We start from the raw sequence: 13,335 nt of genomic DNA, 5'->3' as shown, positions 1-13,335 counted from the left end.
TTTGTTATGCAAGTTTATTAGTAATTATAGCTTACAAAAAAAACAAAGCTATGAACATGAGTTTAAATAAAATTGCTGGTTAACATTATTTACAGAATGACTTTAAAACCAAATAATATCCGCTGGATTAGAACCGGTTCTTAGCCATACAAAAACATCATGTATCGCATCGTATTATAGACAATTTTCTACGAATATCCAAATAAAAGTCATAAAATTAATACCAGTTTTGTTAAGCCGGGCCTTCAGCACCTCAAACTATCAAAACTGATTTTAATCTTATGATATTTTATTTTAATATCCGCGGAATCAGACTATAATACGATGCAATAAATAACTATTACATAATATTTTTCTCAATAGTATGACAACATAAGATATGATACACAAATTTATCACAAATTATCACTAAATATTTTATTTCAATCAAATACAACAAATTTTATCATTTAAAAAAAAAATATAAAATTTGTTGTTTGAATACATTCATTAGTTTTTGTTTATAATTATTATTATTCAACTTTTTGGTTAACTACGGGGTTGGAATAGACGTCCAAGGGGTAGGGCGATGTTAACCCCCCTCAAAATTTTCAAAGATACATTAGATTACCCCCCCCCCCCCTGAAATAATTGGATCCACTCATTTTACCCTTGGACGAAAACAAACGTGATTTTTAGTCTTTAAACTTTATTTAAATTGTTATTTTACAAAAAAAAAAGGCTGTAAAAACAGGGATCTAAAGGGATAGGACATTGGCCGATAAATTGATGTAAATCCGAAATGATGATAAACAAATTTACCCCTTCTGTAGATTAAAATTAGTGGTTGGAACGTTTGGACACTCACCTTAATAAACCATCCGATCAAAATTCAAGTAAAGTCCCCAAGAAAACTTCGGGGACTATTGTAATAAACAGTCCAATGTCTCCTCCCTTCCTGCTATAATTAGAGAACTTTTTGGAAGGAATGTGTAAACTACAATATTCAAATTATATTGGCAAAATTTTGGCTTTTAAAAAGTTTGGTGATTTTATTCATTAATTTGAAATTCTGTTTTAACAAATTATAAATATAATAGGTACATAAACAAATAAATATAACAAATTATGGTGCATAATAAACTGGTTTCTTGATTTTTTTTTATAAAAAAATTAGTTGTAAATAAGCTAGGGGTAACAAAATGTAAAGAAATTGAGATTTATTCCGAAATCAAAAAAGTTTTAAAAGACCGTAGTATAAGAGTTTTAAGTTTTTCTTTTATTACTCTTTTTTATTACTTTTTCTGTCAAAATAAATCTCCATACTAGTTAGTACTAACTAATCAATGGATTGACTGTCCCCCAAGGCCTCCAAGAGATGGGGGAGGGCCACTACCACCCCCTCCACCCCCCTGTCCCCCGTGTGAACTGGTAAACTCAATATTGATCTCCTGAAAGATAGATAGATACTTATTGTCATGGCTAGTAGTAAAAGGATCAAGCCTTATTATAGAAAGGCTGATTCTTAGAAATATTTAAAAACTTTTAAAAACTGAAAAATCAAATATCGTATTGTATTGTAGATAACTTTCCATGAACAATAAAATAAAAACATTAATACCAATTTTATAATTATAGGCCTTCGTCCCCTCGGGTCTAACAAAACTGGTTTTAATTCCATTGTTTTTACCTTAATATCCTAGGAAAGCTGTCAATAATACGATTCGATAAATAACTATTCTTCTACAGTGTTAAGAAGAGTTAGACAATGGCCGATAAATTAATGTACATTGTACATCCCCAATGATAATTCTGTAGATTACAATAAGTGGTTAAATTTTGAACACCAAACTTTATGAACCAACAAATCAAAATTCAATAATTGTAGTTAAAGTTGTTGAGCCAACGAACAAAAACATGTTATTATAAAACTTTGGGGACTCGTGTACTAAACAGCCCAAAGTCCCCTCCCTCCCTGCATATTATTAAGTATCTGTGTATGCCTGTTGATCTGACTCAATGACACTGTCCTGATACTCGCTTGACTCAGAGTTGGCTCCCCCGGTAGCATCGCCTGTTGGTAGGTTAACCCTAGAATTAATATACTTTACAGGCCTGTATGAAAACAATGTGTGAATAAACATTACTGCATACTTTCTGCCTATAAACCCTAGAAAATTACTTGGATGTTGCACTAGTTTTTTATGCACTTTGATGAAGTAATACTCAAAACTGGCTAAATAATGATACCCCCCATCCAACGCCTTCCCTTCCCCTCCAACTGGATGATTGATCTGAACAATAAATGCAGTCCATTTTAGCAACCTAAATTTTTTCCCTGTCAACAAATCCACATTTATTTCCCTAGGGAAATAAAAAAATTACAATTTAAAAATCAGCTGGCAGTCTAAACCTCACCTATATATGGAAATCCCTCTTTTACAATTTTTCAAGCATCTAAACGAGTTTAAATTTAAGTCGCAGCTGACGATCCCTGAAATTTATGAAAGGAGAAATACGCAAAATGTTACCAAAGTACATCTACTCAGTATGTACAATTGCTATAGCCATACACACTTTTCCTCAACAGTTTAGCGGATTTAAAACCAACACGCAACAAGCGGTCAATGGATCCTATAAATAGACATATTTGCTGAATCAAAACTGGTTTTACCTAAATTGTATCTGTTCCTTCTTCAGGATTATATGATTTCAAAGATTTTAACCAAAAATGTGCGATGATTTGACTTTAAAATAGCATTTAATCTTAATGTTCATGGCTTGTTAATATAAGTTTGTCATATTTGTTGAGGTTTTAAAACAATATTTCTATAGACAATTCAACACTGCATATTTAAGATTTATAACAATGGTTATTTTATGCATTATTAGTGATATAAAAAGTCATATCAAAAGTACTTTTAATATATTAATTCTAATTGTTTAGATACTTTGCCGTTTATTACACAAAAGAAAATATTTCTGTTCTAAACCATTTTTAATTTTATATGGATAAAATAATTGATATAATGAACAAGGATGACAACATTCATAAAAGCGAAGCAATGAAACGGTAGGACAAACGGACATTAACACTTGTATAGTGTCAGAACTCAATAATCAAAATATAAAAGTACAAGAGTCGAAGCAAAATTGTAATTAAATTTGTTAAAAAAACTGCTTGATACAGGATAATGTTTATGGGCATACTTACATTTTTAGGACTTGATTATAGAGTTGCTTAGCTTATAATATTGTACTTTGTTGTCCCAGGAATCTATATACCAAAAATCAGATCAAACGGATAATTAGATCACATAAAAATTTATTGTTAAAAAAGTTGTTAAGTTATCAACATGTTTTAAATGAACGTACGGACATTCTGGTAATAATTATAGGGTTGCTACGCTTTCTAAATCGTACCAAACTACTACAGGAATAACCATGCAAAGTTTGAAATCGATAGGACAATTCTAACATGCCTAAATTAACGAAAAAAACTATCTATCTAGAAAAGCTTCGCATTTAATAATTATAGAAAAGCTTTGCTTTTAAAAAGTAAGTAAGTTAATATATGACGCAAAAGGTTTCATTAAAAACATTTATTTAAAAAAAATATAATTAAATTTTAAACTTTTAAAATTTTATATAAATTGAATTAAATTTGGCAAAAATGTTATAAAATCATCTGATAAGTACTGATATGTCTGTAGCTTAAGATTTTGATAGCTGATTAAATTCTACACTTCATTAAAGCTTCACATAGGTCCAAGGATGGGTTCAAGCTATTGAATTTTATTTTTAAGTCTTTGAATGATTTTATGCCTTACCCCTTAGAAAACAGACCAACTAGATGCAGGGGCACAATCGCTATTTCTTATATTGAGCTAGTATATCTTAATTAATCACCAAATTATTGTCTTGGGTATTTAAGATTATTTAGCAATTGAAAACAGAAAGGATAGATCTTATCGTTAATTTAGGCATTTTATAATTGTCCTATTGATTTTATACTTGGCATGGTTGGTTATTTCTGTAGTAGTAAGGTATGTTTTAGAAAGCATTGCAATTCTACAATCGTTGTCTATTTACAAAAAGTTGATTTGAAACAATTTTTATATTCCTACTACAAAAAGGTAGAATGTTATAAACAAAGCATATCAAAAATGTAGGAATGTCCTTAAACAGTATCCTATATTTTGCAACAAATTTACTTACATTTTTTAGACTTATACATATATATTTGCTTATTCAGTTATGTTTTTTTGTCCTACCCTTTCATAGATTCACTTTTATGGAAATTGTCATCCTTGTTATTTAATGTATAATGAACTATTAAGTTGTAAACTAATTTGACTAGGTATACTTATTAATAACAGTCCTTTGATATAATCAATTAAAGGCCTAATGTCTTCAACAATCTATTGTTTATGTGGTTGATAACTTAATACTATCATGTGTTTTTTACATACAAAATTCGAGTGTCAATGCTAATTGTTTCTATATAAACAAGGATGACAACATCTATAAAAGCAAAGCTATGAAACCGTAGGACAAACTGACATTATCATTGTGCAGTTTAAGAAGTGAATAATCAGAATATAAAGTTATAAAAGTCGGAACAAATGTGTAAGTAAATTTGTTTAATTGTTTTTAATTAAAAAAACTGTTTAAATACAGGATAATGTTTAAGGACATAATTACATTTTAGGACTTGATTATAAAGATGCTTTGCTTTAAACATTAAACTTTGTTGTCCTAGGAATCAGTATTCCAAAAATCAGATCAATTAGATAATTTTTACACATAAAAATTTGTTGTTAAAAAAGTTAAAATCAACATATTAAAAATGGGCGTATGGACATTCTGGTAATGATTATAGAATTGATACGCTTTCTAAACCGTACCTAATTAGTACAGAAATAACGTTGCAAAGTTTGAAATCGATAGGAAAATTCTAACATGTCCAAGTTAATGAAAAAGGTAATTGTTCTACCTGAAAAGCTAACTGTTACTGACGGACGGACAGACTAACCGACCTCAATTGTAGAAAAGCTTTAATTTTAAAAAAAGTATATGTTGTAAATCAATTGTGCCAGTATGTTGATTTTTTTTTACTGTTTTTACTTTCTAAGTTTAGAATTTCAAGGTAATTTGAAGAAAAACAAGCATTAATTAAAGTCAGAAGGTACACCCGTCGACAATTTTATAAGTTATAATTAATCTACAAAAAAAGGTTTTTAAACAACTACTGCTTTCATGTGTTAAGGGTAATATACGGCATCTATATTTTACATCAAAGGCCATTTTAAAGTCAAATCATCACACATTTTTTGTTAAAATCTTTGAAATTCTATAATCGCGAAGAAGGAACAGATACAATTTAGGTAAAACCAGTTTTGATTCAGCAAATGTGTCTATTTATAGGATCCATTGGCCGCTTGTTGCGTGTTGGTTTTAAATCCGCTAAACTGTTGAGGAAAAGCGTGCATAGACGTCCAAGGGGGGGGGGGGTAATGGGGCGAATACCCCCCAAAAACGAATTACCCCCCCCCCCCAAAAAAAAAAAAGCTTGGACGCCCCTGGCTATAGCTCCTTGTCATGTTATGTTTATCATTTTTTAGACCGTCCTCCATATTGTAGTTTAGTATCTATCAACTTCTAAGTCACCTAAACCTTAACCTGCAGAGTTTTTCTCTAACCTAAATTAAAAAAAAAAGAATAAAAACATACCTGGCATATTCATCAGTATCAATGGACTTACAGAAATGGATTGCATATCTCAGTTTGTCCCTAAAATAAAATATGATTGGTTGATAGCTCATCAATAAAAGAATTGTGTCATTTATTGATTGCTTACTTAAGGATATAATGGCAAGTGTAACGCCGCATAATAAGTGACGGGTTTTCATAAAGTTCCCCCCCCCCCCAACCACCCGCCCACTTAATGTTTGTTTGTTTAGCCACTGAAGGTCACACCAAGAACCGCTAACTGGGTAGAAATATCTTCAGGTGATTCCATCGTCGAGTTTTAAAAAGTTAGCGGCCTGATGTGGCGTTGTCCAGAGGTTGATAGGAGTAAGGTTGGTAGGATTTAATCTGCAGTTAAACAGATGGGGTGTGTCATGGGGGGATGCTCCGCATTTTGGACACATATCTTGGATTGTGTCTGTGTTGTCAATTCTGTGTTTGTAGGAATAAAGTAAGCTGCTGTAACCAGATCTTAACTGTGAGAGAAGACATCTTTCTTTTCTGGATAGATTTTCTTCTTCTGAGCTTATTTCAGGTGGTATGTTGTTTAGAACTTTGTTGTTCTCATATTCGTTGATTGTTGACTGAACTGTTTCTGTGTGTACTCTTTTAATACTTTGTTTTAGCGATGTTTTATCAAGTACAGGGATGAGATGGTTGATAGAATTATTCAGTCTTAAAAGTGTTGGCTTCCTGTTTGGTCTGTCTGGAGCCGGACGGTCAAGATGTTTATTACTTGGATGGCCAGGAAGGTGACAGTTCAACAGAAATTGTTTGGTAAGCATTTCTCCATGTTCTTTCAGGGGTAGAATCTTGGTTTCCCTGTGTAAATGAACGATGGGGGTCATTTGTAGACAGCCTGTTATGACTCTTAATGCTTGATTCTGTACTGTTTGTAATTTGGTCCAGCATGTAGATGAAATTATAGGGCTCCAGATTGGAACGGCGTATTCAAGGGTGCTTCTAGCCAAAGATTTGTATGTTATGGTTAACATTTCTTTATTTTGTCCCCAGTTGTTGCCTGCCACAGTTTTCATTAGGTTGATTTTTGATTTTGCCTTGTCTATGGTGTTGTTTACATGTGGGGTAAAGGTGTGCATTGTGTCAAAAATGACACCCAGCAATTTTGGGTTCCTTTCTAGCGGGACAACTGTGTTGTTAATAATTACTTGAGGATGGATGTTGTACTCTTTGGTGTCGGGGGTGAAGAGTGTGACTGTTGATTTTTCAGCTGATACAATAAGTTTCCTTTCCTTTAAGTAATCTGCAACTTCTTTGGCATAAGAATTGATTTTCTCAGTCATAGCTTCAATATCATTACCAGAGGTAAAGATTGATATGTCGTCAGCATATTGTACAACATATACTCCCTTTGGTGGTATAGGAAGATTTGACAGGTAAAAGTTAAATAGTACAGGGGAGGTTACTGCTCCCTGAGGTACTCCTGTCCGTACATTTTTAAAACTTGATGTAGAGTTACGAAAATGTACTTGAGCTTGTCTACCTTTTAAGTAACAGCAAAACCATCTCTTTAAAGGTGAGGGTAGAGTAGACTGGTTCAATTCTTTCAATAATTTATCTAGGTTCACCATATCAAATGCTTTAGACAAGTCTAACTGCAGTAAAACTGTCCTGTCAGGTGGCCGTTTTTTGGAAAAACCCTCAGAAACTTGGATGTTAAATTCATTTAGGGCTGTGACAGTTGAGTGAAGTTGTCTAAAACCATGTTGAAAATCTGGAATAGGTAGGTTTTCCTGTAGTGTTGGCAATATCAATCTCTCCAATATTTTGATGGCTGGGCAAAGAAGAGATACAGGTCGATAGGAGTTGGAATCTCCTTTATCCTTTCCAGGTTTTAGCAGAGGTATAACAAAAGACTGTTTCCAGATATCCGGAATTAAACTATTTTGGACTGATAAATTAAAGATCTTTGTGAGGTATTCTATACCTTTCTGTCCAAGGTGTTTCAGGTGTAAGTTTGACATCCCATCTGGTCCGACAGCTTTTGAGGCTTTACACCTTTTGATGGCTTCTCTAGTTTGTTCGTGGGTAAATGAGACAGATTCGTCAAGGTTATTCTTCTTAATTTCTTTGGTCACTTTTCTTGAACTTTTGGAGCTCTCATGACGAATAATAGATGTAAATTGTTTTACAAAACCAGTAGCAATGTCTCTGCCTAGAGAGAGGTATTTCCCTTTAAATCTGATGGCTTGGTTAGGGTTTGCTATATCTTTGTTGCTAAGGTTTTTAATTAGTTTGAACAATTTTGAAGAATTTCCATTTATGTTATTTACCGTTTCTTTCCATTTCTCTTTTCTGAAGGTGTTGATTTCAGAGTTAATTTCATTATTTAGTTGGTGTATTTCTGGAGAAGAAGGGTTGCTGTCTCTAAGTTCGTTTCGTCTATTTATTTTGTCCATAGCTGATGTGGGAATTTCAGGGATGGTATCCTTAATTCTGCCGGCAGGTATGGATGTTTTAGCTGCTTTGTTGATAATGCGTCTGAATGTTTTCTCTGCTTCGAAGATATTTGTAGGTGCAGAGAGAGTTGAGAACTTTTCTTCAGTGATGGCTGTAAATTTATCCCAATCTGCTTTCTTAAAGTTCACATATGTTCTTTTGATGGATTTAGACTGTTTTAGTGATGTTGAGATGGTTATTATGATAGGGAGGTGATCTGAACCAAGACTCTTTTTTACTTCCCATTTTATATTAGGTAAAAGGGAAAGTGAGGCCAGGGAAATATCTGGAGATGTTGGTTGGCCATTTGTAGGTAGTCTTGTAGGCTGTTCCTCGTTTAAAACTCCAAGATTGGACTGGCTGATCTCGTCAGAGAAGATGGAGCCTCTGTTGTCTTGTATGCTGGAGTTCCAGAGCGGATCATGTCCATTTATGTCTCCTAGTACAAGGGAGTCTCTCGTTTGTAGATATGGAGTTAAAGAGGGTGTGTAGTTGTTGGGACAGCTTGTAACCGGTGGAATGTACAGGTTGGTGATGTTAAGGTTGCCAACTTTAAAAGATTGTACTTCTGTAACATTATCATTCTGTGGTTGTGGTCCAGGTATGAAGTCCATGGAAGAATGAACATAGTATGCTAGTCCGCCTCCCATGTCTCTCTCTCTATCTTGTCTAATTAATGTGAAATTAGGAATTGTAGGTGGTTTGGATTTGTCTTTTAATTTAGTTTCTTGCAGAACTATAATCTTGATGTTATTTTCATGAACAAATTGTATAAGATCATGAAGTTTATTTCCAATGCCATTGCAATTCCACTGCATTATCTTCATGTTGTAGTGGTCGAAATTTGGGGGTAGTTGTTGAGGGGGAGGGGGGACGGGGGGAGGTGGAGGGGGGCTCCGACGGGAAGGTGGAGGAGATGTTTGAGGTGGTTGTGTAGGGAAGGGATCATGTATGCAGGCAGGACAGATGTAGTTTGATGACCATTCTTTCTTCTTTATAAGTCTGCTGCAATTATTGACTTTGCGGAAATGAACCCACTCACTGCATTTTGAACATTGAACAGAAGGAGAGTTACGATGTAGGATGAGGGAGCAAACAGAGCAGTAGTAGGTAATAGGTCCAGGATTAGATTCGATGCCAGCCCGGAGTAGCAATAATCTGACCAGACAGGCTGGCATTGGCTGGTCAGTAATTAGAAAAATTCATACTGACTTGGGTTCTGGTGTCCTCCGAGCGGAGGGGTAAGTGGAAGACTTTGCAGCTCTGATGGTGTTGAACTGTTGGATGCACTGCGTAAAAGCTCTCCCGTGACACCCGCCCACTTAATCATTCCACTTGCCCCCACCTCTCTTTCTCTCTTTCTGTCGCCTGGGTTTAAATCAATCAATAACTTTGTGAAAACACGGCATTTAAATCAAAGAATAAAGTGCGCACTTTTTAACTTTCTTGATAATGTAGCGCGGCATTTGTGTTATTGATTGATTGCTCACCTGAGGACTTGTTTGCTAGTGTAGCGCGGCATCTTGAGCAAGAAGAAACAGGTGTAACTTTCTGGCAAGAAATCATCTGGTGGCTGGTACTTGTCCAGGATCTAAAAATATATTATTTTTATGCAATATTATCAAAATCAGATAAAATGGGATCTAAATAGATACTACAATGAACTAGATTTCAATTAGTTGTTGAAACATTTTGACACTTTTGACATCTTTACGAACTAACCAATCAAAAGTCCCCAAAGTTGTGAATCCAACGAATAAGAAAATGTTATTATAAAACTTTGGGGACTAGTGTAATAAACAGCCCAATCTCCCAAGAAACCACCGTTTTAAATGTCTTAAATGCTACTAATATCTAGAATAAAATTCACTAAGAAAAGCAGGAACCTGAAGCACAAAATCTCTGCCTCTAAAATCTGCAATAGATCTTGGTAGTCTGGTTCTGCCCCACACAAATCTCAGGAACAGCGACCTCTCTGTGATGGAGAACTCCTCCATGACGGCCCAGAACCAGGCCACCAGGGCTGAGGTTGCCTCCACTCCCTAGATATTATATTAGTTATCTATCTATCTATTATTTAGCCTGTAAATCACGTAATAACTGCATTTCATCTAATTTCCTATCTGCTAATTTGGATTTCTCTTTTTGTTGTATGTCTGTCTGTCTATATGTCTATCCATCTATCTATCCAATTTTCTATCTATGTAATATATGTATTTATCTACCTTATATGTAGCTACACTCTTGAGTAGATGTATAGGTATATCAGGAGAGCCACAGACCATAGTCTCTAGTTCATACCCAGTGAACAGAGAGAAGAGAGGAACTGGAACAACGCGAGATATTCCCTCCCTTACTGCGGCTACAGCCTAGCAATAAAAATATATTAATAACTTTAGAACTAATTTCAAAGTTTAACTGTAATTAAGGTTTGAAATTGCTAAAAGATTCAAAAATGCTTTCGACTCCCAATTAATCTTTTTTTATTTCTATCTTAATAGTCAAAGGTAATTTTTGGTACCAAAAGTCTTGCATTGCATTGGTTTGAGTACCCAAACCCCAAGACAACCAAAAGAATGAATTTTAAATCCATTGTCCCATCTCTATATTACTGAGTAGTAGCACTTGTAATATCATGGTAAAATAGTTATTTATTGCATCGTATTACAGACATCTTTCTGCGTATATTAAATGAAAAAGTATATAATTTAAAAAAGTTTTGTTAGCCCTGAGATACCCAAGTCCCAGGCTTATAAGCCTGGTTTTAACTTTTATAATCGTGAAAAATTGTCTGTAATATGACGCTTTACATGATTTTTCAGAATGGCTCTGAACCGGTTCTAATCCAGCAAAAATTAATCGGTTTCGACACTATACTGGAAATCGTTTTACCTGATCAAACTCATGTAGCCTGTAGTTGAGGGCAAGCTTAACATATTCACTTCTGTTTTCTGCAGTTACTCTTCTATATCTGAATATAATGAAACAAAATAAGATTAGATAGATATTGAGACAAAGACAGACAGACAGACAGACAGACAGACAGACAAACAGACAGACAAACAAACAAACAGACAGACAAACAGACAGAAAGACAGCCTGTAGTTCAAAGAAACTTAGCATATTCATTTCTATTTTCTGAGGTTACTCTTTTCTGCAGTTACTCTTCTATATCTGAATACTAGCGGCTTCGCCCCTAGCCTTTAGGAGCTTTGCCCCAAGAGGTGATAAAAAAAGTTGAGGTGAAATTCGTAAATAGCCTAAAACCACCACAGGGCCAGTAGGTATATTACCTGCATTGTAAAATCCGATTGGTTCAGTGGTTACCGAGATCTTAAGCTTCAGACGTACGGACAGACATCAAGCTACTTTGTATTATAGATAATGAAACAAAATTATATTAGATAGGTATATAGATTATTAGATATTTTTTAAGACTATTGTTTTGGATGTTCATAATGCCATAATTTTTATGAAAGACCATTAGAACTATTTTTAAATTGGATAAAAATATGATTTATTTAACAAAAGAAGGCATAACCAAGTGTTACCTGTTTGAAAGCAAAACTTCTTGTCCCGCCGCACTGGGGGTGGAGAATGCCATGTCCATGGCGGCGAAAGCTTTGGTGTCGGCGTCCATGTCCCTTATACACATCAGCCCAGGCATATAGTCACGGTCTACTTCAGTTATGTCCTACAAATTTACAATTATTTAATTATTGTTAAGAAATCAGGGATCTTTAGGAATATTTTGATTTACATCCTCAATGATGATAAACTAAATTGCTCATTCTGAAAACAGAAGGCTATATATGTATCTATCTATAATTTTCACTGTTTCAAATTTATCAATGTTTTCCATTATCAATCTGTCTATCATTTTTTCTATCTAATATCTGTTTAACTGTCTTCATTCTGTCTATCCGACTGCCATTTTGCGTGTCTGCCTGTCTGTATGTCTATCTATCTCTCTTTCTATCTGTCTGTCTATCTATGTACCTATCTATTTTTTCTAACTATCTACCTTAGGTGTAAGAATAGAACCAGACAATTGTTTCCAAACAGGTTCCGCCAGGGTTAGTCCCAGTGGGGCTCCTGTTCGTATGGCTATGCCCATCAACATACCAAGGAACCTAAAACAAGTAATTTTAAAATTGCCACAACAAGTTATACATGAATTGAACAGTTTCCTTGAAAAGAGAACAGAAGAAATATTATTTCGATTACTTTTTTTGGAGATCAGGGCCTTTGATCACTTATGGCACACAAAACAGGGTTTATTTCTATGATTTTTCTTCCAATTATTTTTTTAAATGTTCTAAAAGACATATTTTTCTAGTATGGCACAGAACCAGCGGAAATGAATTAAAATTGGGACCGCCGTTTTAGAGGTTATTTTAATTAGTGATAAATAGTAAAAAACAGCCTTAGACATTGAAAAAAAAACTAATAAAGTAACATTACTATAAAAAAGAATGTAATAACATAATTAAGGTAAAAACTACTTTGAGACGGAACCTAATTTTAGATTAGCTGCACAACTAAAAAAAATTAAAAAAAAACATTATTGTCCATTAAAATCTCAAGAACGTGATCTCACCTGAAGCTTTGCATGTGATTATGAGACCTCAGTGTTGGGTTGAGTAGATAGCAGTCACGACTTGTGCCTGATTCGTCTCGTCCATTTGGTGTGGGTATCAGTAATGCTACTTTTCCCTACACATTTAATTTTATTTTAAAAGTTTGGTCCTAGTTAGATTAAAATAAGTTTGGTCTTATAAAGGGTGAAGTAGGTTGCGCTAAAAATCCGTAAGGGTTGTTAGTTTTAAGTTAAAACTATAAAAATTCATATTAACTTTAAAAAAAAATTGTCTATAGTTCTTTTCAATAAGAAATACACATATTTAGTGAATATTATCGTTCTACTACTATTTTTAAGCCTTAAAACTCACACCTTTACGGATTTTTAGAGCAACCTACTCCTCCCTTATTAGCGTTAAAATTAGTACAGAGTGGCTTTTGCTTATTTATAAGTTATTACCTAGTTATTTATTTTTTCTATCAATCTATTAGTTTGTCTGTCTATCTGTTAGTTTGTCCATCTATCTGCTTGTTTGTATGTCTATCTATCTGTAAGACTGTCAT

General features: G+C 34.0%; 1 protein-coding gene across 1 annotated transcript in view; it reads right to left on the bottom strand.

The window, feature by feature from the left end:
- Positions 1–13,335, bottom strand: part of HERC2 (E3 ubiquitin-protein ligase HERC2) — a 77,947-nt gene continuing 64,612 nt past the window's right edge. The window contains exons 69-78 of the mRNA XM_080168569.1: positions 12,791–12,906; positions 12,215–12,323; positions 11,742–11,884; positions 11,083–11,161; positions 10,416–10,559; positions 10,077–10,232; positions 9,681–9,781; positions 5,713–5,772; positions 1,983–2,070; positions 1–1,430 (exon numbers count right to left, since the gene is read on the bottom strand). Coding sequence (XP_080024695.1) covers positions 1,323–1,430; positions 1,983–2,070; positions 5,713–5,772; positions 9,681–9,781; positions 10,077–10,232; positions 10,416–10,559; positions 11,083–11,161; positions 11,742–11,884; positions 12,215–12,323; positions 12,791–12,906 — 1,104 coding nt within the window. The 3' untranslated portion in view covers positions 1–1,322. The remainder of the gene's footprint in view (positions 1,431–1,982; positions 2,071–5,712; positions 5,773–9,680; positions 9,782–10,076; positions 10,233–10,415; positions 10,560–11,082; positions 11,162–11,741; positions 11,885–12,214; positions 12,324–12,790; positions 12,907–13,335) is intronic.

The sequence above is a fragment of the Acartia tonsa genome, chromosome 8 (genome assembly GCF_053477335.1).
Source record: "Acartia tonsa isolate MP-2025a chromosome 8, ASM5347733v1, whole genome shotgun sequence".
NCBI lineage: Eukaryota > Metazoa > Arthropoda > Copepoda > Calanoida > Acartiidae > Acartia > Acartia tonsa.
Note: the sequence above shows the minus strand (reverse complement) of the source record. Positions and strands in the feature narration are given on the sequence as shown.